Genomic DNA, 27,771 nt, shown 5'->3' on the forward strand with positions numbered 1-27,771 from the left:
ATTCACATAGAAGAAGGTAAGCGAGCTTAGCGCCAGCGGGGACTCAGCCTTAATGTGATATGTGCAGGAGATAAGGTGGATTGTGATTGCAGAAAAAACCTGGTGGCAGTGATACCGTGCTCATGTTGAATGATGTTATAAAGAGAGGCTACATCTAAGGTAACCCATAAATAAGATGTGTGCCAGGAGTGATAAAATGTGCTTGGTGTCCATAACATAAGGTAAATTATGCACAAGTGGTTGAAGGAAGTGATCTATATATTGTGAGATGTTCACCCAGGGAACCAATGCTGGAAATAATGAGTCTACCTGGGGGTGTAGTGAGTGTCTTGTGAATTTTGGGAAGGTGATGAAAAATGCGTATGATGGGATCTGGAGTGATGAGAAAGTCCCTTTCGGTGGAAGAGAGAACATGTAACATCTCTCCTTCAACCAAAAGTTCACCACATTCCCTTTGAAAGGAGATGGTGGGGTCGCTTGCCAAGATACTATATGCTTCTATATCTAACAGCTGTCTCGATGCCTCTGAGATAGAGATTATTATATCTAGGACAACTGTAGCACCCCCCTTATCTGCCTTTTTTATAACAATCTGACTGTTCAATGACAATGCTTTAATGGCCTCTCTCTGTGAGACCGTGAGGTTATCCTGCTTATGCCCATGAAACCCAGTGTCCCTCGCTTTGATGTCTCCAGCCAGGAGTAACAGATCATGTTCCACCGCCTTTTGGAAGGTATCAATAAATTGTCCCTTCATATATGAGGGGTTACATTTCGATTTACTTTTGAAACCTGATTCTTGCCTTCCTAAAAATTCGGAAGGATCATAGGCAGTGTTCTCGTTAAAGAGATCTGTTAAATCCTGCTGAAATCACAAATCTCGAAAATCTAGGGAGGGAGGCTGGGCATAATTAATGTCAAATAGAGGGACAATGTCATTGTCCAGTAGTTTGTCTCTATATTGAACAGTCCTAGAGGAAAAAAAACCGTTTAAGGGTTAATTTACGTATAAAACAGTAAACGTCCCCCATAGTAGAGAATAGGCTGAATCGTGTATTCGGAGCAAAAGATAGTCCTAGATGTAACACGGACTGCTCTGCAGCAGTGAGTTCATATTGAGAGATGTTAATCACATTGCAGTGTCCCTCATCTAGAGCTTTAATCTTTTGGCTGGCATTCCACCGTATGTTTTTCCTTTTACTTCTTGTCTTCCCCCATTTTTTGGAGCTTTTTGACTCTCCGCTCTGTTAGGGTTGGACATAACAATTGAAGTTGTATTTTCTTCTCCAGAGGATGGACAAAAGTCACTTTCTGAGAGAGTAAAGGAAACTGCATGTGCTGTATGAGCACTGTCTGAGGGTCCGGATTGGGTTCGGTCTTTGGGAGTTTTAAGGATGGATTTGTTGGTGCTGTCTTTTTTCGCATTGCAATTCTTAGATTTATTAAAGTTACCCTTGATCTTAGATGTTGCCTTTTGCCAAATATATACTTGTTTGGCCTCCATAATCAGCATTATCAGGTTCAAATTTAGTTTGCTTGGTGATGGTTATGATTTTTTCTTGCTTCTTAATTTTACTAGCCAGATTAGAGTCTAAATCTTTGCAACTATCAATGTGTGAAAAAGCCTTTAATTTTGTTTTTAAATCATTCACTTGTTTTAACCACCAATTTCTTTTCCAGCATTTTATGTTGGATAATGAGGTCCATAAGCTTGAATGAGCATTCATCCAAAATCATACACCATTTGCGCTCAAAGTCATCTTTATCAAACCCAAAGGATGGTGCTGTAGTCAGGCGTAACCCTCTTGGTATACACCTTTCTCCATTATATTTTTCAATGGTCGTGATCTCCCACCAAATTTTTTGGTCATGAAGCAAATACTTCTCCAATCTAGTAAAATGCATTTTAAGATCTGCATCTTCACAAAAAAGTTCAGAGGAATCATTGAAAATGGCTTCTGCCCTGAGTGCCCGGTGGGAAGTGTTGCAACAACTAAAAACAGTGTCTGTAGGGCTGGCAGATTCAAGATCCATGGTGCAGCCTGCTGTGTGTGTGTGTATGTAAGACAGTCAATCTGGACAAACTTCCACGTGAGCCAATAGTGTATCACAGCTCTATAGGATAAGGTCCCAGGTTAAGCTTCAGTACAATCAGAGAAATCATGCATTGACCATCAAGTGAAGCCGAGCTGCTGACAGAAAGTAATCCAAAGGTATGCGCTCAGACATCCCACTGTGTAAATCCAGCACTTAGTAGTGGGAGTAGCTGAAAAGGAAGCAAACGGAGCATAGGGGGACCTCTATGATAGTCGGGGCTCAGGGGTAGAGAAAGATAATCTTACCCCTGTCAGCTCTTCCGTCTTGGGTCTTGTTGCTCCTTGGTAGCGCTTCCCACGGGCTGCATCCGGCAGAGTGAGCATACAGAGATGAAGAGAGAGTATCTGGTGCCACAGCAAACAGCAAATCTGACGTCCGTTCCGGTGATTGTACAAAAAAAGCTTTATTGAAAAAGACACACACTTGTAAAACAGCAGGCTGCAGCACAGCCTCCTCCTCTACGCGTTTCACGCTATGCTAGCGCTTCGTCTGGGAGTGAGGAGAGTGACTGCAAACCCAACTTTTAAAACACAAAGCCCGCGAACAGGGGCTCAATTAAAACTGCTTCAGTTGTGAACCTCCAATAGGAACATGTATACGTCGGTAATCATCTGTGATGTGTTCTGCCAGGCTTGTCTGTGAACAGAACCCTATGCTGCTCTAGCAATGCCCTGGCTTGCACACGCTGCTGTGCACTGAGCTGGGACCCTACGTCTACCTGCTCTACTGTGCCCCCCTTCTTAGATTCCCCTACGAGGTCAGGCAGAGCATTGCTCGCCAGGTCCCCCATCGGTGGGCTACAGATAGCCAAAACTGATGCCACACTATGTAAAATACTCTAACATGTTAATGTGATAGGTCCTATTTCTACCTGTCTCTCCATCATAGTACAACATAGCTGTACAACATAGTTGCACTCACTCATCTTTCTGATAACCGTGTACGGTCCAGACCAGGCAGCCATTAATTTGTTCTGCCGAGTGGGCTTCAAAACAAGTACCTGCTGTCCTTGGATGAATGATCTACTATGGGCATTTTGATCATACCAAGTCTTCTGCTTGGTCTGAGATTAGCCCGTGCTAACCCCCTAAGCATTTCTAGCTGGTCTCTGAGATCTACCACATACTGAAGCCCAGAAGCATCAGTATTGGTAGTCTTGTCCTCTCATCCCTCACGGAATAAGTCAAGAGCTCCCCATACCCTAAGACCATATAGGAGTTCGAAGGGAGAGAAGCCGGTAGATTTTTGTGGTACCTCACGGTAGGCAAATAGCAAGTGCTGCAAATTAATCTCCCAATATTTTCCTTTAGCCTCTATTAAAAGCTTGAAGCATCTTCAACACAGTTTAGTGTTGGGACCTGCAAATTTGGCTATGCCTTGACGCGGCTTGCAGGCTTATACCACTTTGGCCAAAGGGTTTAACTAAATGACCCTTATGAGAATATTATTATTGAAGTATTTAACTATATACTATTTACTATATATTGTCACATTGGATGTAGCATTGGGCTTTTCTGTCTTTTTTGTATTTTTTAACTTGTAGCAGGAGTTGATCTTTAAAATTAGTTCGATAGTATTGGATAATAGTGGCTGCTTTTTGTATTTTTATTTTTTCAACTCCATGCCATGTTTAGTTTTTAAATATACTGAGCATCCTTTGATTTCTATAGCCGGGTTTAGCACACCTCCCCAGCAGTGCAAGATCTTTGTAACATTTTCCTGTTTGTGATCATTTGTTGCCAATATTCCCAGCAGTTTGGGCTGTAAACTATAACAATAGATAATGTTACCTTTAGTAATGTAAAAATAGATTGTAGCTGCTGAGTTACACTGATTGAACGATTGATTGGAACTGAAAGGCGGTCATTTCGTTAGGCACACAATCAGGATTTTTACAGATTTATAACAGGAGCACCAAACGATTGCCAGCTTTTTGGTAAGCAAGTATGAATATACATTGCCACATGCTTTACATATAAAAAAGAAAGAAGGGGGAGGAGGGGGGGAGAAATGTAGTATTGCTAGTTTAATAGTAATGTGTACACCTCATATAAATAACATTTCACCTGACCCTGTTCAGAATGAATTTAGTAATCTGTACTATGCATGATAGACACCAGTGTCACAAAAAGCATACTACTTACAGATAGGTCAGACTTTGGCGACTATGCTCTGGCATTCCCTTTGTGTACGCGAGATTGTATTGCTGTCTTGCACTCTAGTAATGTGCTCATGCACAGTGCAGTGTTAAATAAATCTTGTTGGCTATCGTCTCTGGAGAGAGGAGATGGGGGGTAACGGACTGCCTCAATTTAAACGACCGGGGCTCAGAGGTATATTGTCAGCCCTTGCCGCTAGAGCCTGTCTTCCTATCTGGGCGAAAGGAACCACGGTGTTTGTATCAGTTCCCCGATCCACGTGGTGGTAGGCGGGCAACATTACCGTTGTAAGACTCCCCGGGCACTCTCCGAGACGAAGCACCCTTGGCGTGAAACGCATAGAGGGAGGACACGGCAATACCTGTCCATGTGTGTGCAGCAATGAAGCCTTTTTTTTCTATATACCTGGGTTCGTTTCCGCTGATTGTCGGCGCGCTGCAGTGGCTCCGGATATTTCTTCTTTTTCTATTCCCTCTGTGTACTAAGGCTAGATATGCAAGCTTGAACTTGGCCTTTTAATTTTTTTAAATAATATTATTCTGTAGATGTATTTGAAGTGTGGGGTGAGAAATGTGTTTGATGTTTTCCTTTTTTACACAGGGTCTTTAGGTTGTGGAAGTTTTTAAAACCTGCCAAGACAAGTTGATAGTATACAGTGTAATTGTAACCTATTATGTGGCTGGTAGTTGCACAGTTGCTTTAAATGTGCACTTACAAAAATATATATTTTGTTGGGGGGTAAATTCATTTTGCATGTACAGTTAAGTGGTACAGTATTCCTTCATAGCAGGTTTTTTTTTAATTTTTTTAAACTGTCTGTTTTTGTCTTGTTGAGAGATTCTGCATTAAAATAAAATATTCACTCATTTGCATCGCAAGGAATTTTTCTATTTCCTTTGGGTGTGCTCTCATCTTATCGGGTAATTATTGTTTTTCCTTCTTCTTTCTTTGGCTTATGATTGCAGCATAATTAGTTTAAACAGGAAACCGTTTACCTGTGTGTGTAAATACAGTTTCCAAACAGTCCTATCACAAAATCATTCCCTGATGAAGTGGCCTTTATAGTTGCTACGAAACTAGTTGGAATTATACTTTTATTGATCTACTAGTACCCTTGGTATTCTATCACTTTGCTGGTTGAGCTGACCCTGATCGGTGAGACTGTCCCTCTACCAGCTACTCCTAAACGGAGCTTGGGACTTATCTACCTGGATTACGTGGAAGCCTAAAGGGAACCCTCCGCTTCTAAAAGAGCCCAGCAGATGAAAGCACAGCCTGATATGACTGCAGATTCCTGACATTGGGTGCAGCCTTCTCCTGTGTTCTGATACCTGAGTTTTAACAACTGTCAAAGTTACAGTTACATGCCTGTTTTACCTTTATCTGATGTACGCAGAACCTTGAATTACTTTTTAATATACATTGTTCACTCTTACTTCACCATGAGCGTTGTGCGCTGTTTTGTGTTTTGTTCTATCACAAAAGAGCCTTCTGTTAAAAAGTGTTTGAAAGACACCCACATCTGCTGCTATTCCCGGTATGTTAAGTGATAAAAGAGAAAGCTGACCATCTTTCTCTAGGCAGTAGGACGTGGTGATGAGATTGTCGCAGGATACAGCATTTAGAGCTCAGAGAGACTTCCAGAGCTTAAAGATCACAAGGCTCTGGAATATAGTGAGCGGAGGCACAGTGGAAGATGAGTTTGAGAAAAGGTGATGTCTGAGAACAGAAAAGGCGAAGAAAAAAATAAACCTTGTTTTTTCCAAAAACTGTTAAGTTGTAACTATCATTATGGGTCCTGGAAGCAGTTCAGGAGGCCGCATATGATAGTCTCCAAGGAGAAATCAGAGAGGACAGCGGATGTGCTGGAACAAGGGCAATAGATGACGGCAATACCTATGGAAGTGGAGAAAAATTGTAGAGCGTAAAATTCAAAAGATGGGAAGGATAGAAGTGGGAACATATAATGACTAGAAACGGCAGTGTATAGAGAAATTCTACTCCACCACCACACAGGAGCGAGGAGTTATGAGAAGGAAAGTCCACCATAGGAGAGTGCAGCCTCTGTAACGGTCAGAATCTGAGATTTAAGTTTTAGTCAGGGAAAGGAGATTTGGTGTGAGGGAGGAAGAGGTCATGTACAGTTAGGACCTGTGTTTGTGAGCATTTCAGAGAGCACATGAGTAAAGTGACGAGGGCTAGGCTGATTAGAGACAGGGAATAGATAAGAGGTTACAATTGGCACAGATGAGTCTGAAGCAAGGAAGAGAACAAGTAGTTACATCCACAGTGCAGGAGATAGTGCAAACTACGTAGCTCGCGCCAAAACAAACACTAGGACTACAATGTGTGCATGCGCTACGGGGAGACTGGCGCTTCGCGCTACAAACATGTTTGTATTTCCCGCGCGACGGCCGGATCACGTGAGCGATTCGCCCAATGAGGGCAAACAGCTCTGTGATGTCACGGTTACGCCTCCCTGTCACCTCTGCAGGACAGGAAATATCTCCTGCTGCAGGCGAGCGTGCGGAAGCTAGCACGTTCCACTATGGACGCATCCTAAGACTATGGAAGGGGGCCATAGTTAGGAGAAACATCAGCTGCAAAGCAACAAGATGGAAGAGAAAGGAGGTGATATTGGGACTTGCAGGAGTGTATCTTGCATTGAGCGGTAGAGGTGGTTGAAATATTGAACATAGAAAGGAGAAAAGTTCATGGGAACAAAGAAGAGCAGTAAAAGGGCACTCATGAGTGTTAGACCCCGCTCACATAGCACACTACACGACGTGCGCACACGGTCACAGATGCCTGGCGGACAATGGTAGTGTTAAGTATTGAAACTACCATTGGCTGCAAAGTACGGCGTCGACGCTGCTGCAGTCGCGGGTGTCTTTTCAATCTGTGATCTCCGGCTGCAGCAGCGTGACGTCAATTTCAGCAGCCAATCAATGTCCAGACGTTTACATTGATTGGCTGCTGAAATTGAGACTCGGCAGTGAAGAGGGGGGGGGGGGTCGAGCCCAGCGCAGCCTCGGATGGAGCCGGATTGCTACTTTTATCCTCCGTGCTAAAGGGAGCTCCAGCACAGTGCTGTGGAAAAAAAAAAAAGCACCATCCATTTGCTCTCCGCCCGTGACACTGCGCCGCCGACCTCCCGCTCTGTCGGATAATTCCGTCTGCTGGGGATGATGACACATTGCCCAGCAGATGGAGGCGTGCGAACGCAGCGTTGTGAAGTCCCGTGTGAACGCGGCCTTAGTGCTGCTGACTGGATGACAGCCAGAATAGTTGCTTTCCCTGCCCAATGTATATGGCCCCATTACCCTCCTGCTCAATGACTGCCAGTCTGCGCCCTAGTGCCCTGGTGCACCTATTCAGCCCACCAGCACCACAATCCTTCTCTTGCCCCCTCACCCCCAGCTCAATAATTTGCCTGCCGGCACCCAAAACTCAATTTTTACAAGAGCGGGTGGTGAGTCCTAAGGTCACATGAAACGGATTTGGTCACATAACAATTTTCTGGTATGACAGTGATTTAAGCAATGCGACATCCAGATAATGTCTATTTTCTGAACGTATGTGGCAGAATCCCTGAATGAATCATCTGAAGCTGTAATACAAAAAGCAACTACTCCAAGTGTTCACAGCTGTAATAGATGTTGTAGAACGTCCCTTGAATTTTAGATTTGCGAATTGGGAAAAAACAATTGGTGTCCTAAAAATGTACACACAATGTAAATTTAACCGGCAATATTTTTTCCCATTTTATCAAATTTTCTTCCTTTCCATCTGTAGTCCTTTCTCAGAGTTCCTTTTCTTTTTTTTTTTTTTTTTTAATACGACACTTTGAAAACTCACCCCCTTTGCATATCTTCTGTTTCTATACATAACATACAAATAAAAAATGCAATTACTTTATGTAAAATGTATGTTATTAATATTAAGGGGGGATGGTTTGTCTGTGTGAGAACTGCAGAATAATACAGTAAGATTTCCCCTCATTTTCTGTTTAATTCTATTGGCAAATATTTGGTTTACATAAAGTTGTCACTATATTCCCTTAATCAGCCCCTGACTTGTTTTATGGCTGCTAGTGGAAAAGTATTTTGGAATCATATCCTTTTGGTTGTTGTTGTGGCCAATCCATTTATTGAATCCCAAGGAAACTTGTAAGTAAGGGTTCTGCGTAGTCCTTCTATAGCTCACCTTCTCATGCAGTCTTACTCCATATCTTTTCAGGTGGTATCATGGCAAGCTGGATAGAACTATTGCAGAAGAACGTCTCTATCAAGCTGGCAGGACTGGAAGTTATCTAATCAGGGAGAGTGATCGTAGACCAGGATCATTTGTACTTTCCTTCCTTAGCAAAACTACTGTTGTCACCCATTTTAGGTAAGCAGGAAAGATCTCAATCGTTACTGTAACCTAGAGAGAATTGTATTATCTAATTATAAAGAGGTTAAAGAACAATGAAATCTATCAACATTGTAGTATATACAAAGGTAACCTCCACCTGCCAGAGAACAGGACACTGTGCATGTTTGGTAAAGAGAAACATTCACCATGTGATAGACTCCACAAAGATTCTTGACTAACATTTGCATTGTTTTTAAATGAATACCGGATTGAAGCAGCGGGTCTCTGGGGCCGAACCCCATTAATTTTCAACTCCAGGGACCCCTTCTTCCAGAGAGACAGACCTCCGGGGTGCCGTCGTCTTTCTGCAGTTTTCAGCCCTTGAAAGCTCCCGCGTCACATAGGCCAATAGCAAGCTGCATCGGGTGACGTGGCGGCTTCCTATTGGCGCGCAGGGCCTGGGAGCTTTGAAAATCGGCCATAATAGGAACCCTGGAGCGGCTATCGGCACCCATTACGGAAGTATCTCCGGAAGTAGGGGGTCCCCTGAGCTGAAATTATTGGGGTCCAGCTCCGGAGACCCTCTGCTTCAATCCTCTATTAAACAAATGAAGCGAATAAAATAAAAAAATGCCTTGGTTTGCCTCTCTAAGGCAGACCAACATTAATTTTCCTAAACTTTTAATGTTAACTCAAGAACTGGTTCACCAGTACCTTGACTTATCGGAGTATGACATTTGATTTTCTATCTTAAAAATAAATAAATACTGTAACCCCTTTCACTTTAACTTTTAGCTGTAACTTCATGGATCCGCAGTCTTCCTATCCTATTTATGTACACAGGCTTTTATGTTATACATTTCTTAACAAATTAAAATATTACATTACATTTTTTGGTGTGATACCTTTGGGGAGCCACAAGTTTCACTTGAACATAGGTTAAAAACCCCATGCTGCAGGAGATGAGATAAATGTTATGTCAGCGGGCAAAATGTTTTGGTATGTACTGTATGGAAACTGATTATTTCTTCCTCACAGGATAATTGCAATGTGTGGTGATTTCTATATTGGAGGGCGAAGATTTTCCTCACTCTCAGACCTTATAGGATACTATAGTCATGTGTCATGTTTACTAAAAGAAGAAAAACTCCTTTTTCCTGTAGCACCTCCAGAGGCAAGTAGTTTTGTGTGTGTGTGTGTGTGTGTGTGTATAAAGGTTGAAACATGTCTGTGAGTGGTTTGACTTGCTTTGCTAGTCCCATGCTGTGCTTAAAAGCTGTGTGAACGGCGATGCATCTGCTTAAATGGGCTCCATGTGTATGGATATTCCAGGCAAAAGGTGACACATTGTGTGCTCATTTGCATGTAATTTCCCAGAATCCCTTGCTGCAATGGGAGCACTGTATGCTAGGTGATAATGGTTGAAAGGCAGGGGTGCAGACCTGTCTAAAGCTAAGTCCCCGCTGGCGCTGAGCGCGCTCATGCTTGAGAGGGGACTTACATATATTTATATATGTAAGTCTCCTCCGCAAGCGCCGCCCGCTCAGCCTGATCAGCGCTAGCGGGGACTTGGCCTAAGACATGTGAACGTGCTCACAAGGGATATTCTTTATTGGCTATATCTATCTCTATCTACATCATTTTAAGTAATTTTGGAGTAATGTTGAAAACACATGCATCCCTCTATCTGGCTAAATATTTTTTTTTTATAAAACCATTTTTGAATACAATTATAACGTCTTGTAGATGGTGGGTGGAGAAGTGGCTGAAGATTTTTATAGAAACGTGTACAAATGTGAATATCATTCAAATTGTAATTGCAATGTTGTATATTTATATTTTGACATAAATTTAAAATGCCATGCACAGTATGAATATTGAGCTACAGCATTTACCCAAAAGTTGTCAGATTTACATTGAAACACAATTTTTAAGCAGCTAATGTGTTTAGAAATGATTTTCAAGTTTAATAGATTTGTTACACTTTTAGCATAGTTTAAAATTGTGGATTTTTCCTTCTCAGCCTGTGGAAGACCGGCGGCGAGTGCGAGCCATTCTTCCTTATACTAAAGTGCCAGATACGGATGAAATAAGGTACCTTTTAGCTGATGAGACGCAGTATAAAAAGCATTAGAACTTTAAACATTGCATGCTATGTTAATTTTAATAATCAGACATTTGTAGTATTGTTCACTCTTGACACACGTGTTTGCTTAAATCGTGTGCACCTCCTGTGCTTTAGCAGTGCTTCCAATCATTGCTGTATTATTTCTGGCTACTTTTTCTGTTTTTACTTTAATTAATTTCACTGTACATCAATATTGTTAAATTCAACATAGCTTGCTGGCCTATTGCACCGTTTTCCCACTATTGCCAGCTATTTGTCACGTGAAAACTTTTCCTCTTGCAGTTTCTTGAAAGGAGACATGTTTATTGTCCATAATGAATTAGAGGATGGATGGATGTGGGTTACCAATCTCCGAACGAACGAGCAAGGTCTTATAGTTGAAGACTTGGTGAAAGAAGTGGTCAGTTGTTGCCATTTTCAACTTATTATTTATCTTCCTAATCATTCTAAGGAATGTGTACAAGAGAATTGTTTAGTGACGGAGGGAATTTCTTATTGTTATATCGGACAGGGTCATTAATAACTTTTAGGTAAGCAAGTATCAGTGCCAAGGACAGAGGAAAATAGTACCGTACATTGAAGAATGCTGTATTTGTGGACACCTCACTTGACATTTCTCTGCATATTTGAAGGCGTTCACATATTATAATGTTTCCCAAAGGTGATACAGAGAAAAAAATATTGCTGTTACTTGCGAGATGATTAAAGTTTTTGTCTTTTTTTTTTACAAAATCCTTAATGTATTGGTATAAAAGTTTAAATGAGGACTGTTGCTGCACTACTTGGTTATGTCAAAGTTGGGAACATAAATTAATCCTGTAACCCCTTCTGATCTATTGGAATATAATACATGATATGATTTGTAAACTGTTTCAATATTTACACATATCTGTGATTCACAGGGGAGGGAAGAAGATCCACATGAAGGCAAAGTGTAAGTATTAAGATATCTAAATCTATATTTTTATCAATTTTTGCAGTTTATGAATTTCCTGGGGGTTTATTTTTTTGCCGTTTTTTAAATTCTGTGGCTTTTATCAACTGGTGTTGTATGTCTTTATTTGTATTGTATGTCTTTATTTATATAGCGCCATTAATGTACATAGCTCTTCACAGAAGTAATACATGTGGTAATCAAATAAATAACAGAGCATGGGAATAAGTGCTTTAGACATAAAAGTAAGATTAAGGAAGAGTAGTCCCTGCCCCGAGGAGCTTACAGTCTAATTGGTAGGTAGGGAGAACGTACAGAGACAGTAGGAGGGAGTTCTGGTAAGTGCGTCTGCAGGGGGCCAAGCTTTATGTATCATGTGTTCAGAATATCCACAGTGCTATTCATATGCTTCTTTAAGCAAGTGGGTCTTAAGGTGGGTCTTAAAGGTGGATAGAGAGGGTGCTAGTCGGGTACTGAGGGGAAGGGCATTCCAGAGGTGTGGGGCAGTCAGTAAAAAGGGTTTAAGGCGGGAGAGGGCTTTAGATACAAAGGGGGTAGAAAGAAGACATCCTTGAGAAGAACGCAAGAGTCTGGATGGTGCATAATGAGAAATTTGGGATGAGATGTAAGGAGGGGCAGAAGAGTGTAAAGCTTTAAAAGTGAGGTGAAGAATGGAGTGTGAGATGCGGGATTTGATCGGAAGCCAGGAGAGGGATTTCATGAGGGGAGATGCTGAGACAGATCTAGGAAAGAGTAGAGTATTTCTGGTGTTGCATATATAATGTCATTATGCAGAATCCAAGTTTAACTAATGCATGATGTGAGAATGTGGTGACGCACGTTCTGAGGACTTGTGGAAGATGTGCAGATAATACTCATACATTTCTTATCTTTGCTCTTCCCTGTGTGATGGGGTTTTCTTTCATCATTATTTTTCTTGCCACTGTCACCTTATGTCTGAAGTAATGTAGGCAACATTAATGGATAACATTTCACAACAGTAAAGGACTTGAATGAAGTTCTGCATGTCCAAATTCAGATTGGTGAAGAGCACATTTAGGGCAGCAATCCGTGCTGCTCAAACGGTTTAACCTTTGTTTACCTTTATGTAAACCTAGGAGTCCCCTTAAGTGGAAGCGAGTACCCTAACCACCAGGGACCCTACGGTTCAAATGAAAGTGATTAAGGGGGGTAGCTGACATGAGATGTGTTTTTAGGCTCTATAAAACGATATTGATAATTTCATCCATTTCTTTTACATTTGTAAAGATGGTTCCATGGAAAAATCTCCAAGCAAGAAGCTTACAGTCTTCTAATGACAGGTAAAAGCTGATTAACAACACCAGTTATTTGCTTTATGAATAATCTGTTTTTAATAAGATTTATAACAAATATTTGCATGTGGTCCTGACCTATAACAAAGTGCCTTATCAAATCCTTTAAAGCGGCAATCCATGCTGGCAAATTGTTTTATTTTTTATTGAAGCAGGAATTCTCTAGTACCCCGCTAATTTCATCTCTGGGGACCCCCTGCTACCGGAGATACGTACCTCCAAAGTCATTGTCAGTAGCCACTCTCCTCGGATACCAGGGTTCACAGTATCTCTGCTGCTCAAAGATTTCACACCACGTGGAACAATAGGAAGTCGTGACATAATTAGTGCGGCTTCCTATTGGCCTATGTGACGCGGGAGCTTTAAACTTTAAAGCTCTGCTTGATCAGCCAGAGCAGCTACCAGCACCTACTTCAGAGGTAAGTATCTCCAGAAGCAGGGGGTTGACTGAGTTGAAATGAATGGGGCTCGGCTCTGGAGACTGACTGAGCCACCTTTGATGAAGCAGGTCAATCCTCAAAATCTGGCCTGTTGGTGCCCCTTGAGGACTGGAGTTGCCCACCCCCTGCCTTGGCATATCCCTAATATTGGAAGACTTTGATAATATTTCTACCAGCTCTAGAGGCATGATTAAAGTATGTGCTTATACATTAAGAATAATGATATTGTGTAGAGCTTGTTAAAAGCTTAATGATATTTTACATTGATTTTAATATTGGTATCAAAATATTTATTAATATTTTTCTAGTTGGCCAAATAAGCAGCTTTCTTGTGAGACCATCTGATAATACGCCTGGTGATTACTCGCTGTATTTCCGTACCAATGAAAACATCCAACGATTTAAAATCTGTCCAACACCGAACAATCAGTTCATGGTGGGAGGTCGGTACTATAACAGGTAACATGTGAATGTCCTGTTAGTTATTTATTTTCTTAGCTGAATGAACTCATTTGAATACTGCATGCTACTAATGACATATTTTAGTAATAGGCTTGGAGGAGTTACAAATCTATAATATGGCTTTTCATTACCGGATTCTATATTAATAAGAACAAACAAAAACGGGTGTTCAAGAACAAATACTGGCATGTATATCTAACATTGCAGGGTTTATATAAAAGAGCCATACCCTTGACTACTCATGGTTAAGCATCAACAAGTAATTTGCAAAGAAGGCACCATAGTAAGAAGAACTAAATAAATTGGGGGTAATATATAAAGTATGGGAGTCTTGATATTCTATAGTAGGTGCATTTGTGTTTTCTGCAACATTTTGAAGTGTTTGCCAAGTTTTGATATATTTGTGAATATAACACTGCCTTTTCTTGTACTTTATAGCTCACTTCAGAATGTATCTGATTACCTGTCTCAGTTAATGACATGTTCCTTACATTTACTCTGAGGAGGAATTTTAAACTAAAAAACGTAACGTATGTGTATTTATGTGTAGTGTAGGAAAATAAAGTAAACCCCTTTCCATATACCTGAACATTAGGATTAGACTTTTGTTATCAGTTCCCCTGAAGTTTTTGCATAGTTGAACATGGGGCTATGGTTAGGTTAAATCTCCCGTATGTAAACACTAGACCAGAGATTCCCACCCGCCTTTCAATTCATAGAGTACAACTAGCACAGCAACTGTAGGGTTTGTTATTAACCTGTAATGTTTGGTGCACCTATCTTCGTGGTTTAGGCTGCTTCTATCCACGCAGGGCTCTACTTTCCTCACACTGAATGATCACCACGCTGGAAAAAATGCGTGTGGTTTCAGCCTCCATTGCTCTTTATCCCATAGGAGAAGTAATGAAGAAATAAATCCTGCCCCACAACTCCTCAATTGGGGGTTGCACAAAATTAGAGGGCAGTAGAACTGAGCAGTGCAGGTCAGCATTTATCATTTTTGAAGAATCCTGCCCTCCCTTTTTTTTTTGTTTTGGTTTCTGGTGGAAGGAGACAACTACATGAAATATAGTTCAAGTTCTGTATTCTCTTTTATATTTTTGAACAGAATTGATGACATCATAGAGCACTATAGAAAAGAACAAATTGTGGAAGGCTATTTTCTAAAGGAGCCTGTCCCAGTACAGGTAAGATACATATTTTTGTGTAGTGAAGAGATACAATAAGGATGTGTCATACAGCGTGGGTAAAAAAAAAGTATAATACGGTAAAGGCAAAAGTATAGCCGTTTGTGAAAATTCGATTGAGCAATGAAACTTTAATCTGTAATGTTTGTGTGTGGTTAGAAGTGACACTCCCAATACCTTACTTGATTTACTGTATGAATAGCCAGCAGTGTTTAGAGATTGATATTGCAATAATTAACATTTGTATCATTTATTCACCAGCATCAAGAACAAGTGCTTAATGATGTATTGGAGAGCAAAGAAATCTACAATACAATCCGACGCAAAACAAAGGATGCATTTTACAAAAACATTGTCAAGAAAGGCTATCTTCTGAAAAAGAGTGAGCAGTTTCTCTGTTTTTGTCATTTAGCTAGTTATTAGTGCATCAAGCGGTCACGGGTTCAAGCTGTGGATTTTGTCATAGGCTTTGGCAGGCAAAAGAAAAGAATATTGTCAACAAACGTGCCTGTTGCTTTGCAATGTAGGTGCCTGCCTCCTTTCAGTTCTTGTAACTGCATCCTCCAGTGTATGGTGGGAATAAGGGGATGTCTTATTAGTTAAAGGGTCATATTTTAAAGCCTCTCTGCTTCTTTAGTCTTTGTGAAGGGAGTTTTGGTGCAAGATCTCCAACTACAAATTAACTAAGCTAGGAAGGAACCACAGGACAGAGAGGAAGCATTGCCGTTTCCCTGGAGCTTATAATGAATCTGATACTGAGGCAGGAATGTCTACTTCTACTTAGAAGCTAAGCTCATTTTAACGTTCTATGCTTCAAAGTATGTTTTCCACCAAAGTATTGGAGGAAACGGAGGGGAAACAATGTCAAAGGGAAAACGACTGTTTACTTCTGTTTTGCATATCGCAACCATTTATTGTATTCATAATTGTATCTATATAGCGCCGACAGTGTGCACAGCACTCTTACAAATTTACAGGGCAGATGAAGTACAAATAACGGGGAGAAGAACGGCAAGTAAATGAGAACATTAGGGAAAGGGAGACCTTACCCCACAGACCTTTACAAGACCATGTATAAAATGGTCTCATCCACAACATTACACACTAATGTTTAAGATAATGTAGTAGCTATGTTATTTCATTTCGGTGCAAAGAAGTAGTTATAGCAATACGTTTGTTTTGTAGTTGCCTTTTTAATAGACTAGGCTTAGAGCAGTTACTCTCTTAAAATAGAGGAGATACTTGCCCTACACTCCTGTTCTTTGGGATCGTTTTCTTGTAGGATTATTTTGAGATGTGTGCTTCTCTGTGGCGGAATTTCTCAACCACCACATATAGTCACAGCACCTGAGGAAGGATTAACATTGGTCCCAGAAATGTTGTACTATCTTTTATATCACCAAATAAATGATCTAATTATCTTTTGAAAGAAGTGCAACTATTCTCCTACTAGAGTTACCTTAAAGCAGCAAAACGGGGGGAAATCCTATATGGTTTTTGTTTGTTTTGTACATCTGTACTGTAGTATTAGACAATAACTGCATTTTATTTAACTCTTAATGCCATTTTTAATGTTTTTTTTTTTTTTTTTTAATGGACTGATCATCTTTTGGTCGATACAGCAACCATTTAGAAACTCATATCGACTTCCCCTTTTGAAACAGGCTCTCACGCACACACTTTTGAGCTGTACTCTTTGGCAACAAAATATCACAAACAGATCTGTTGTGTTCTAAACAGCAGACTGGCTATTGCTCTGTAAGCTGTAACAATGTGTTACATTTGGTAATATAATGTTCATATCACTGCAGCATTTCACAGACTACAGCACAAAGGTAGAAGGTGGCCATTTCGTGTGTATAATATATATATATACAGTGTTCGACAAACCTATACATTTGCTCGCCCCGGGCGAATGGATTTAACCCCCGGGCGAGTAAATATTGGCCCAAGCAGCACACGTTTGGTACTAGGTGGCGAGTAGATTTTTTTGTGTGGCGAGTAGATTTTTTGGTGATTTGTCAACCACTATATATATATATATATTTATATATATTTATATATATATTTATATATATATAATCTCTCCTCTCTCCTGGTTTAAGTACACTCACTTTAAGTACACTCGCGAGTAAGGACATATCACCCAATAGGCAAACGGCAGCTCACGCATGCGCCTGTCAGTACGTCCTTAACAGCAATACCGGCTCCCTACCTGTACCGAAGCTGTGCTCAAGCAGGGAGACTATAGAGCCTGTTACAAATGCATTATTTACATCAGTTATGCACGTATATGACGATTGCAGCACAGTACATGCATCGATAAGTGGAAAAATGGTAGTGCTTCACTTTGTACATTTTCGCTTTACATACATGCTCTGGACCCATTGCGTACGTTAATGCGGGGTATGTCTGTATAAAGTATATATCTCCATCTCTGCTTTAATCCTGTCTGACAAATTTTCATTTACCAACCGTTTCCATCAGGTATAACCTAATGGATGCAGGATAACTCCTGTAAAGACTGTCAATGTAAATTTGAGGTACACCTATTAAAAAGGTCCCACAAACAGACTTACTGGTGTATTTCCTTAGAGCATATCAGAAGATGTGGGGATTTGCAATGTTCCCTTTGGACACTAGCAATCAGTAGGATATTTTATTTTCTATTTTACATTAATTATTTAGGGGGTTGTCACAAACGTACAATATTACCTGTCAATAACGCTTGTCAGTTGTTTGCAAATCCTTTCTACTTATTTCCAGAAAAATGTAAGTCATTAGTACTTTCATTTCAATCTGTTTTACTGAGAAAGGACAATAGAAAAATGTGTTCAAATATAGCAAGGAGTCCCTCCCTGGTGGTCCCCAGAAGTGAAACGTGCTGAAATGAAAATGGTGCGGCTTTGGGGACCCTCCTGGCTTCCAACATAATTATAATTTTTGCTGCTAGTGTGCTTTATCCTATTAGTCTGCGCATTAGAAGGCATCTTGTTTCCCAAGGAAAATGGGAGAAGACCTGCAGCTAAAACTGTAAGACTCAGAAAACCAAGGGGTCCCCGAAGCTGTTAAATAGTTTGTTTTTTTGGTTAAAGAAATAAAAAATAAAAAAGAGAGAACCGAGCAACTGGACTGTTCTTTTAAGCAATTAGTCCCAGTTAGAATGAAGTGTGTTTGTTTTTTACAGGCCAGTTTGTACTCTAGCCAAATGTAGTGTGTTAAGTGATTTAATGTATGTATTCTTTTTTTTGCAGGCAAAGGCAAACGGTGGAAGAACTTGTATTTTATTTTAGAGGGTAATAATGCCCACCTTATTTATTTTGAAAGTGAAAAGCGTGCCACAAAGCCCAAAGGATTAATAGATTTGAGTGTGTGTTCTGCCTATATAGTCCATGACAGTCTGTTTGGCAGGTGAGAGGTTCCAAATCCTCTTTGTTATTATGTTCTGAGTGTTTCACAAATTCCAAAACAGAGTAAACTTGTGTTTTTTTTTTTTTTTTTTTAAGCTAAATGTTGGGGGTGGGGCGGGGGGGGGGTTATAGCTTAATGAAAACTGCAAAGATACAATCACATTTTTCTGTTTCTTTTTTTTTTTGTCTTCTACAAATGTTCTTATTGGGAAAGTACTGTAAACTTAAAAATTAGTGACCTTAATCCGCTTGTAGAAGGAGATTCCCTAACTAAGCTGTGATACTGCCATTTAACGGTAGTGTTAACTGCCATTCAAGTCAGTGCCACTTAATGCAGGAACATAGAGCCACAGTATCATAACTTGCTGTGGAGAAAGCATTTCTCTAACATTTTTCTGACAATTCTTTGTTCTGCAGAGGGATCTATCTATTATCTTTGTTGTCTGAAGCAAAAGGAGATGGGGCTTTGCTCCTCACCTCACAGTTAACATTTGCAGTGTTCGCTACCTTCAAAGGCACTCGTGACATTACAATTGAATGACACTTTCTCTCTATGTCCAGTACGCACAAATGAGGGTGCAGCAATCTTTTAATTAATCCAGATAATCAGGTCTCTTACAAAGGCTCCCTGGTCATCTTCGCCCTCAGTTATGTTTATGAGATAGGTGAGGGGAAAAAAAAGGAGGAATAATAGTGTGATTAAAGACGAGGATGTTCATGTAGGAGTCGTCTTGCTCAGCAGTACTGTACTGTGCGTTTCAGTTTTTTCCTTGAGGGCTTGTGGTTTTCTGCACAAGGAATCTCGTGTGGTTTTGTTACTAGGCCAGCATTGTGCTTATAGACCTGTTTTTTCCTCTCCATTTAGAGATCTGTTACTGCTATCATTCAAGTGGTTTGGCTACTGTGCATTGAGTTTGTTGTTGCACATTGGGCCAGTCTGGTGGTGGTTTATTAATTATGTAGTTTTTAAACTATACTGGTGACATTGGCATCATACTACCACAGATAAAAAAAATTTCAGGTGGCTATGCTGCAAAACTTTTGGTCATACTTCTAGCCACAAAGATTGTTAAGTGGCATTAGCATTCTTAATGTAGTATTTAAAGGAATTTTCAGCATCTGATGAATTAATACACGTCTTGGTTTTATCTGTGACCAGGAAAGAGATTTTCCATGGAGTCTTTTTTTTTTTTTTTTTTTTCATGGATAATTAAATACAATTTTCCCACCCTAAGAAAGGAACTGCTTGGGCAATTCCACAATTCCCCCCCCCCCCCCCCCCTTTTTTTTTAATTTAATTTAATTTTTTAAAAATCCATTATTTGCTGTGCTGTTTTTATTTACAGCTAGACGGCTAACACAGGGAGAATTAGATAATGGAGCCTTTGTGGAGGACTGATCTTGTTTCACCGAGTTTATCTGACCCACAATTGGAAGGGGGAGAAATCGCCATTCATTTGTACTGCCATGGAAGGACTAGAATAGAGTAAAATACATTAACAGTAAGATTATTGGACCTTCATAATCGATTCATTTTGCATAGCATTTCAAACAAAACTCCCACATTGGCCACACTTCTCAGACTCCTGGTATAGCAGGGAGGTTGGCTCATTGCCGATAAATGCCCAATTATTTCTTCTCCTTCAACACTACTTCTAGAGAATTCATGTTCTTTGCAAATTCATGCTGCTCTTCCTAATGCCATCAATATGCTTTTTACATCTTACTATTTATGTAACTATTGTGGAGTATTAAATTGTTCCAAGCAAAGGTAACTAGTAAAATGTTCTGAAGACCTTGCATTTGTGCACTGGTTAGGGTGACCAGGCGTCCTGGTTTTTTAAGTGACTGTCCCGACAGTTTCTTAAATGTCCCGATTGCGCACTGCAGTTCCTGCTCCTCTGTACAATGTCTCCTCCGGCTGATAGGTGGTGCTGTGGTGCTGTGCTGCATCTGCTCTCCCGGCTGCAGTGTGCAGAGAGAGTGCTGGCAGGGCAGGCCTTACCTTTGGCGGGGCCCAAAGTGGCATGCCAGCAGCAGAGCCCCTCCTCTTGCAGCGTCATGACATCACAGTGTAATGTGACATCACGTTGTCATGGCAACGCGTCACCATGACCATGCGATACTTCAGGAGGAAGGCTGCTCTGCATAAGATAACACCCCCCTTACACCCTTTGCGCGCACACATCTCCCCCAGCTACACACATGCACCCACTCCGTCCTCAACTATGGCCGCGATTATAGTGGCCGCTGTAGGGTGCGGGTGATGTCACTCACGCGAAACCTGTACTGTAGGCAGGTGGCATCGGGAGGCGACAGCAGAGGTGTGGCCGTGACGTCACACGAGCGGTTCACCATGATTGGCTGAACAGCTTCACGTGACGCTGACATCACGCGGCCATTGCATGGAAAGACAAATTTATTTGTCTCTCCAGGATTCTGCCTCACCGTCGCGCTTCTGTGCGGTCGCACGCACTATGCCCCTTCACGGAATGCGTGCGCCGCCGTGGCCACTATAATCGAGGCCTTACGGTGAACAGCGGTGCGGTCCTGCACTGGTTCAGGAACTCCCCAGCTCCCTCCTCCAACTCTACCCTCTCCTGTCGGGCGGAATTTAGATCCCGGCACCAAGAGGAGGAAGGGAGCATGGGGCGCCCAAGGCAACCGCCTTGCTCTAAATCTGGCCCTGTGTGTCCAACTGGGATGGTGGCGGGGGCGGGAGAGACACTGGGGGGAGGTGGAGAGAGACACTGGGAGGAGGTGGAGAGAGACACTGGGAGGAGGTGGAGAGAGACACTGGGAGGACGGGGAATAAACACAGAGGAGGGGGAGAGTGACTGGGGGGAGGAGGGGGAGAGTGACTGGGGGGAGGAGGGGGAGAGTGACTGGGGGAGGAGGGGGAGAGTGACTGGGGGGAGAAGGGGGAGAGTGACTGGGGGGAGAAGGGGGAGAGTGACTGGGGGGAGAAGGGGGAGAGTGACTGGGGGGAGAAGGGGGAGAGTGACTGGGGGGAGAGTGACTGGGGGGAGAAGGGGGAGAGTGACTGGGGGGAGAAGGGGGAGAGTGACTGGGGGGAGGAGGGGGAGAAACTGGTGGGAGGGTGAGACACTGGGAGGAGGGGGGTGAGAGACACTGGGAGGAGGGGGGTGAGAGACACTGGGAGGAGGGGGGTGAGAAACACGGAGGGGTAGGGAAGAGATTCACTGTGGGGGAGATACTGGGCGAAGGAGAGACATTTAGGGAGCAAGAGGAGAGAGACAGGGGAGGGAGGGCGAGAGAAGGGAGAGAGCATTAATACAGCATCAATGGGTACACTATTGGATAAATACCATTTAAATATTTATTTTTAAATTATGTAATTTGTTTTATAAAAATGTTTTCCTTTTTTATTACATTTCCTCACCCCATAACTGGTATAAGTGGAATCATCACTTTTAGTTGCACCTACCTCAAAATACTAGTCTGAGGTCAGTAATTACAGTGCGAACATTTTTAATTGGATCTTATTGGGGAAAATTAAGTAACCAATTTTTGAAGATCAATCTCCGCCAACCACTTTTTTTGTGACTTTATTGTTTTCATTAAAATGTGACCATCAGGAACAAAGTTGTTTCAAAAGATCTAAAACAATCAGTGTCTCCCTCTACTTAATTTCATTTATTTCCACTTCACATTGATACACACACCCTTATTGTCGCTCATTATTATTTTAATATATGCAAGGTGTGACTTTACATTTCTTTATTTTAGGCCAAACTGTTTTCAAATTGTAGTTCAGCACTTTAGTGAGGAGCATTACATATTTTACTTTGCTGGGGAGACTCAAGAACAAGCTGAGGTAAGTGACTATATTATAAAAAAACATAAAAAAAACAATGCATTTTACTACAATGAAGCTTAAATGTGTAAGTACAAGGGAAACCCATTCCTGATTCAAATGGATCAACGGGTATTCTAATATTTAATCAAGGTCCTAGGAAGGATACAAATGTACTTCTATTTAGAGTTGCAACCCTACTACCTCCCAAAAGTATTTGTGGAACCTTGATATAAATGTATCATTTATTTTGTAGTTACTTATTTCTTTTCTTTTTTTGGAAAAAGGTTTAGTTTCCCACCAGTTTATTATTTCACTGGCATTAGCCATTACAATAGAAATGCCAGTAGCCATTTTATCTTTCCTAGGCGATGCTTTCAGCAGCTGATATATGTAATTAAAGTCTATAATTTAATTTTGGAGATTACATCACCGTAAACCGGATAATTGTGTCTTTACTTTATTTATATCAAACACTCCGGGTCTATTGGGTACTATATACTTTTATTTGACAAAAAGAGAAACAACCTTTTAGAATCTGCCATCATTTTTCTCTTTGTGGCAATAGGCTAAATTCCGTTCTAGTGGATGACTTTCTGGTCATTTGTTTAAATGTTAGTGCATGTATTACTGATTTCACACTGCTCTGCATTAGGACTGGATGAGAAATCTTCAGGCATTTTGCAGTTTACGAAAGACAACCCAGGCCACATCAAATAAGCGTCTTCGTCAGGTTAGTCCTGGATACCTGTCTGTATTACTCTGAGTTGTACTTTAAAGCTATAAGATTTGTTTGTTATGATTGTTTGGTAGTCGAGCTTAAAAGAACATGTTGTAAACATTTGGTAAAGGAAATATTATTACATTTGCGCTTAACAGAAAAATAAGCCCCTTGGTGCTTACGCGATGTTTAGCCAGATGAGTAGTGATGAAGACACCTCCATCAGTTTTTAGGCTGGTTAGGTTTTAAACAAACCTTTGAAATTGATTGAAATGTAGTATGGGCAGCTGGACAAATCGGTATCTGTATCATATCAAAATACATATCTTTTAACATAAGTGCACGTTTGATATTTTCAAGATGTCACCAGGGCTGGCATGCTAGTGTGTCTCTTGTGATGTCCTGAGAAAATCATGCCTATTTGCACATTTTCACATTCACCTCAGTCCTGGAGTGGTGAACGAGATCTGAATGTAAAAGGAGAATACAAAAGACCACTGTGTACTGACTAGTATCACTCCTTGCAAAATCTAGTTTTCTTCAGTGCTATTATTGTCCCTACAAATATACGCCTGAATGTGCCTATATTTTACATGCCATGCCTCCTTTGTTGTGTGTGTCCCACTGATTTTCTTACTGACCATCATCGTACCAATGTTTCAATTGACTTCCTCTCCCATGTCCTCATAGGGTTAATTTTCTTCCCAACCTCCTCTCTTCTCCTGTTTGTCATTGTCTCAAGTTCTGTCGTTTTCTCTCCGAGTCTCCAGCTCCTTTCTTGCACACCTCTTAAAGAAAGGGGCTTGCCATTTAGTATCGCACTCACCGGGTCAATGTATTTTTTGGGAAAGCAATTAAAATATTTGTATTAATCATTTCTTTTCCCCCCTAGGTCAGCAGCCTTAATTTGCATGTTGAAGAAGCACATAAGCTCCCAGTAAAACATTTTACTAGTCCCTACTGTAATATCTACTTGAACAGTGTGCAGGTAGCGAAGACACATGCCCGTGAAGGTCAAAATCCTGTTTGGTCAGAAGAATTTTTCTTTGAGTAAGTTGCTAATAGTTTTTGACAAACGTTTGACCTGTTTTGTTCTCTTTTCAGCCTTTCATGTATATATTAAGTCACAAAGAGTATTACAGAGTATCACACTATCTTCTTCTTAACCCCTTTGATGACCGAGGGTGCCATAAACGCATGGCAGTGACTGGGTGGGGGAATAATATTCTAATTTAAAATGCATGGCTTTCTTGTGTATAGATGTAATGCATGTTATTTTCAACTCCAGGGACGCCCTTTGCTCCCAAGATACGATACTGGTGTATTTGGCAATATCCATGCTCCTTCTAGGGAAAAAAAATGGCCGACCAATCTCACGTGTCCTTAGGGCCAATAGAAAGCTGCAGTGTCATCCATTGTGGCTTCCTATTAGGCAGCCATTTAAATCCCCTTTAAATAACAGACATTTGCCAGTAAGCATCTGGTGAACCAGGGATTTCCCAGAGCTGCAAATATCGGGGTTCAAATGCTGTAAAAAAAAAAAAATTTGATTGGAGTAAGTTCGAGGGACGGGATTGCTGCTTAAAGCTTGTATCTCTGTGAATATTTTCTGTATCTCTAGCTAACATAACTTGCAAAATAATAAAATATAGCGTTATGTTGAAATCCGGGTCCAAGTAAATTTTGTTTAAAAACAATTTAGTACTCCCCAAATTGAGATTGCTGGGAATGTCAGAAATTCATCATAATCTCTCTTATAATATAGTAGCTGTACCCGGCATAACATACACTAATTTAGCAGATCTTAAAGTTTATTAATTAAACATTACTCTTTGTTTTCACTCCTCCCTGTAATGCTTTGCTGTTTCTTGTTCCCTCTTGCCCACCTAAGGCTAAGTCCCCACTGGCGCAGAGCACGCTCATGCTTGGAGAGCGCTCCAAGTATGAGCGCCGGGTGTCCTCCAATTACGCAAGGCGCGCAGGGGGGGGGTGGCATTGCGGGCTAGCTGAGCGCACGGGGAAGTATAGGTTTTTTGTTTATGTAAGCACCGATCGCGGCTGAGCTTGTGCACGCGCGTGAGCGGGGACTTGCATATATCTATATATGCAAGGCTCCTTCGCAAGCGCCACCCGATCAGCGCTAGCGGGGACTTAGCCTTATTCTCCCCTCTATCATGCCACTCCTTGCCTTACTGTGCCTGCTCCTCTCTGTGTGCACAACACTGCCTCCTCGCCTACTCATCTCTTCTATCTCCTCCTCTCCTTGCTGTCTCTCGGTTTCCTTCACCTACTAACCTTGCTGTCTCTCCTCCCCTCTCTGCACTTCCTCCTGCCCCATGTGCACACTGCTCTTCATTCCCTTCTCCTAGTCATCCATCTGTCTCCTCCTCTCCTTGCTGCCTCTCCTCCCCTCCTTGCTGTCTCTCCTCCCCTCCTTGCTGTCGGGGCTTAGCATCCCTGTAACAGCTGAATCTTTATACGGAAACATACTTAAGCCTTTTATAGAGATAGATATAGAGATCTATAGACATTTCATATTTTCCAAGTTGCAAAGAAGTGAGATCGACGCTCGTGCTGTCTTTTGATATACAGACGTATGCCTGAGCCCCTTGCAGCTATCGGCCTGGAAATACTCCTAAATCTCCTAAGTGAGATCTCCCAAACCAAAGAAAAAAACACAATGCAAATAGTGCACTGCGGGTCAGTGAATTTAAAATATATGTTTTCATTTTAAATATAAGAGTCCATTAAAATATATAGTGGGCCACATAAAACAAATGACAATAATAGAATGAAAAACAATAACACGCTATGCTAACAAGAAAACATGAGAAAATAATTATAGTGATAAAACAATAACCAAAATTCACAAAGAGTATGGTATATAATAACAAATACCAGTGATTAAACTAAATAAAAGATATTACATGCATAAAAAGTTGAGCTGACCAGGTAGTGGGAGTAGGGCTGCTGCAGAGACTCGCTGATGTTGGGTCTGGACTGCGATCTCCGACAGCAGATTGAACACCAGCTCGACCTTCCTGGTTCCGCCACCTCCTCTGACGAAGCACGCAGTGCTTAACACGTAGAGGTCACGTGAGGCTGTCTGGCGCAAGCGTTAATTGGTTTGTGTTGCTGAACCAGGAAGTTCAAGCTAGCGGTCCATTGGATGTCTATTGTCATTTGTTTTACGTGACCCACTATATATTTAAGTGGACTCTTATATGTAAATTAAAACATTATATACTTTAAATTCACTGACTCCCATTGCGCTGTTCGCAGTAGAAGATACAAAAATGGACTCAGAATTGGGTTTAGTCTTTGAAGTTCAGTATTTATCACATGATCACCACAAATGCCGAGAAAGTTAAGAACTAGTAGTTTAAATATTTTCTTCTCTATAATAGTGACCTATCGACAGATATCAACAGGTTTGAGATAAGTCTAAGTAACAAAACAAAGAAAAGCAAAGACCCAGACATCTGTAAGTATGTTGTGTTTCCCCAACCCCCCTTCCCACTCTCTGATATTAAAACGGGACCTCAGTAAATGGCTTCTCTAAATGTAAATCTTAATTTAATTTTTTTAAATATGAGGTAATGAAACTGATAGGGTGCATAAGATAAATGTCGTATACTGTACATCAGCGGTAGCCAACTCCAGTCCTCAAGGGCCACTAACAAATCAGGTTTTCGGATATTCCTGCTTCAGCACAGGTGGCTCAGTGGTTGAGCCACCTGTGCTTAAGCAGGGATAGCCTTAAAACCTGACTTGTTGGTGGCCCTTGCGGACTGGATTTGCCCATCCCTGCTCTGCATAAAGCATTTATATTGTTTTAACAATTGGTACATTTTTGTTTCTTCAATGGAAACATTTGTGTATACAGCCTCTTAAAATAGTTATTTGGTATTCTGCCGTGAACAGAAGAAAGATATGGTTATCTTCTACATAATATAGGAAAAAGTACATTTAGTGTAAAATACAGGTATGGCCGTTCTTTTGACTTTCTTTCTACTGTGTTTAGATTAAGTTGACTTTATTTTTCCATTATTATATTGAGAATGAAAAACTGGATTACATTCAGAGACATTTTTACTAAGCCAGTGGTTTCACACCTCTCCTCAGAGACCCATGGCTGTGACCGCTTTTAGGGATAACCTATCCACTTGCTCACAGGTGAATGCATCCAGTTTGCATATGAATACAATGTTGGCACTGCACCTTTAAAATGCAGGAATGTTATTTAATTCAATTAACGTTTCTGCATTCTGATAAATGTAAGATGTTGCTTGTAACACCAAATTTAGAATAATTATTTTTCACTCCTGTACGTAGTATTTATGCGCTGCCAGTTAAATCGATTGCAGAGAGGACATGCGACAGATGAATGGTTTCAACTAAGTTCCCATATACCACTGAAAGGTATAGAGCCAGGTTCCTTACGTGTCCGGGCACGGTACTCGATGGAAAAAATCATGCCGGAAGAAGAGTACAGTGAGTTCAAAGAGGTATTACATTACCATCCAAATAGAATATTCTGTACATTAGGGTGAATGTTACATTTACATGTTTTTACTCCCAATTGATACCATACGCCCTGCAATTAAAACAATGTAAAATGCTTTTTCTTTAAATATAAAAAAAGTGGTTAATTTATAACATGTTACAATATTTTCTAAATGATTCTTGGCAAATATGTACTAAAGCTATCGTAATATTATTTTAG

General features: G+C 40.9%; 1 protein-coding gene across 1 annotated transcript in view; it reads left to right on the plus strand.

The window, feature by feature from the left end:
- The window catches only part of RASA1 (RAS p21 protein activator 1), a 64,637-nt gene that overhangs the window by 16,914 nt on the left and 19,952 nt on the right, over positions 1–27,771 (plus strand). Inside the window, exons 2-16 of the mRNA XM_075592712.1 lie at positions 8,496–8,648; positions 9,651–9,786; positions 10,636–10,706; positions 11,023–11,140; positions 11,643–11,674; positions 12,944–12,996; positions 13,757–13,907; positions 15,019–15,097; positions 15,359–15,479; positions 18,352–18,508; positions 22,258–22,345; positions 22,980–23,057; positions 23,938–24,095; positions 26,453–26,529; positions 27,381–27,553. Coding sequence (XP_075448827.1) covers positions 8,496–8,648; positions 9,651–9,786; positions 10,636–10,706; positions 11,023–11,140; positions 11,643–11,674; positions 12,944–12,996; positions 13,757–13,907; positions 15,019–15,097; positions 15,359–15,479; positions 18,352–18,508; positions 22,258–22,345; positions 22,980–23,057; positions 23,938–24,095; positions 26,453–26,529; positions 27,381–27,553 — 1,645 coding nt within the window. The remainder of the gene's footprint in view (positions 1–8,495; positions 8,649–9,650; positions 9,787–10,635; positions 10,707–11,022; positions 11,141–11,642; positions 11,675–12,943; positions 12,997–13,756; positions 13,908–15,018; positions 15,098–15,358; positions 15,480–18,351; positions 18,509–22,257; positions 22,346–22,979; positions 23,058–23,937; positions 24,096–26,452; positions 26,530–27,380; positions 27,554–27,771) is intronic.

The sequence above is a fragment of the Ascaphus truei genome, chromosome 1, assembly GCF_040206685.1.
Source record: "Ascaphus truei isolate aAscTru1 chromosome 1, aAscTru1.hap1, whole genome shotgun sequence".
Taxonomy (NCBI): Eukaryota; Metazoa; Chordata; class Amphibia; order Anura; family Ascaphidae; genus Ascaphus; species Ascaphus truei.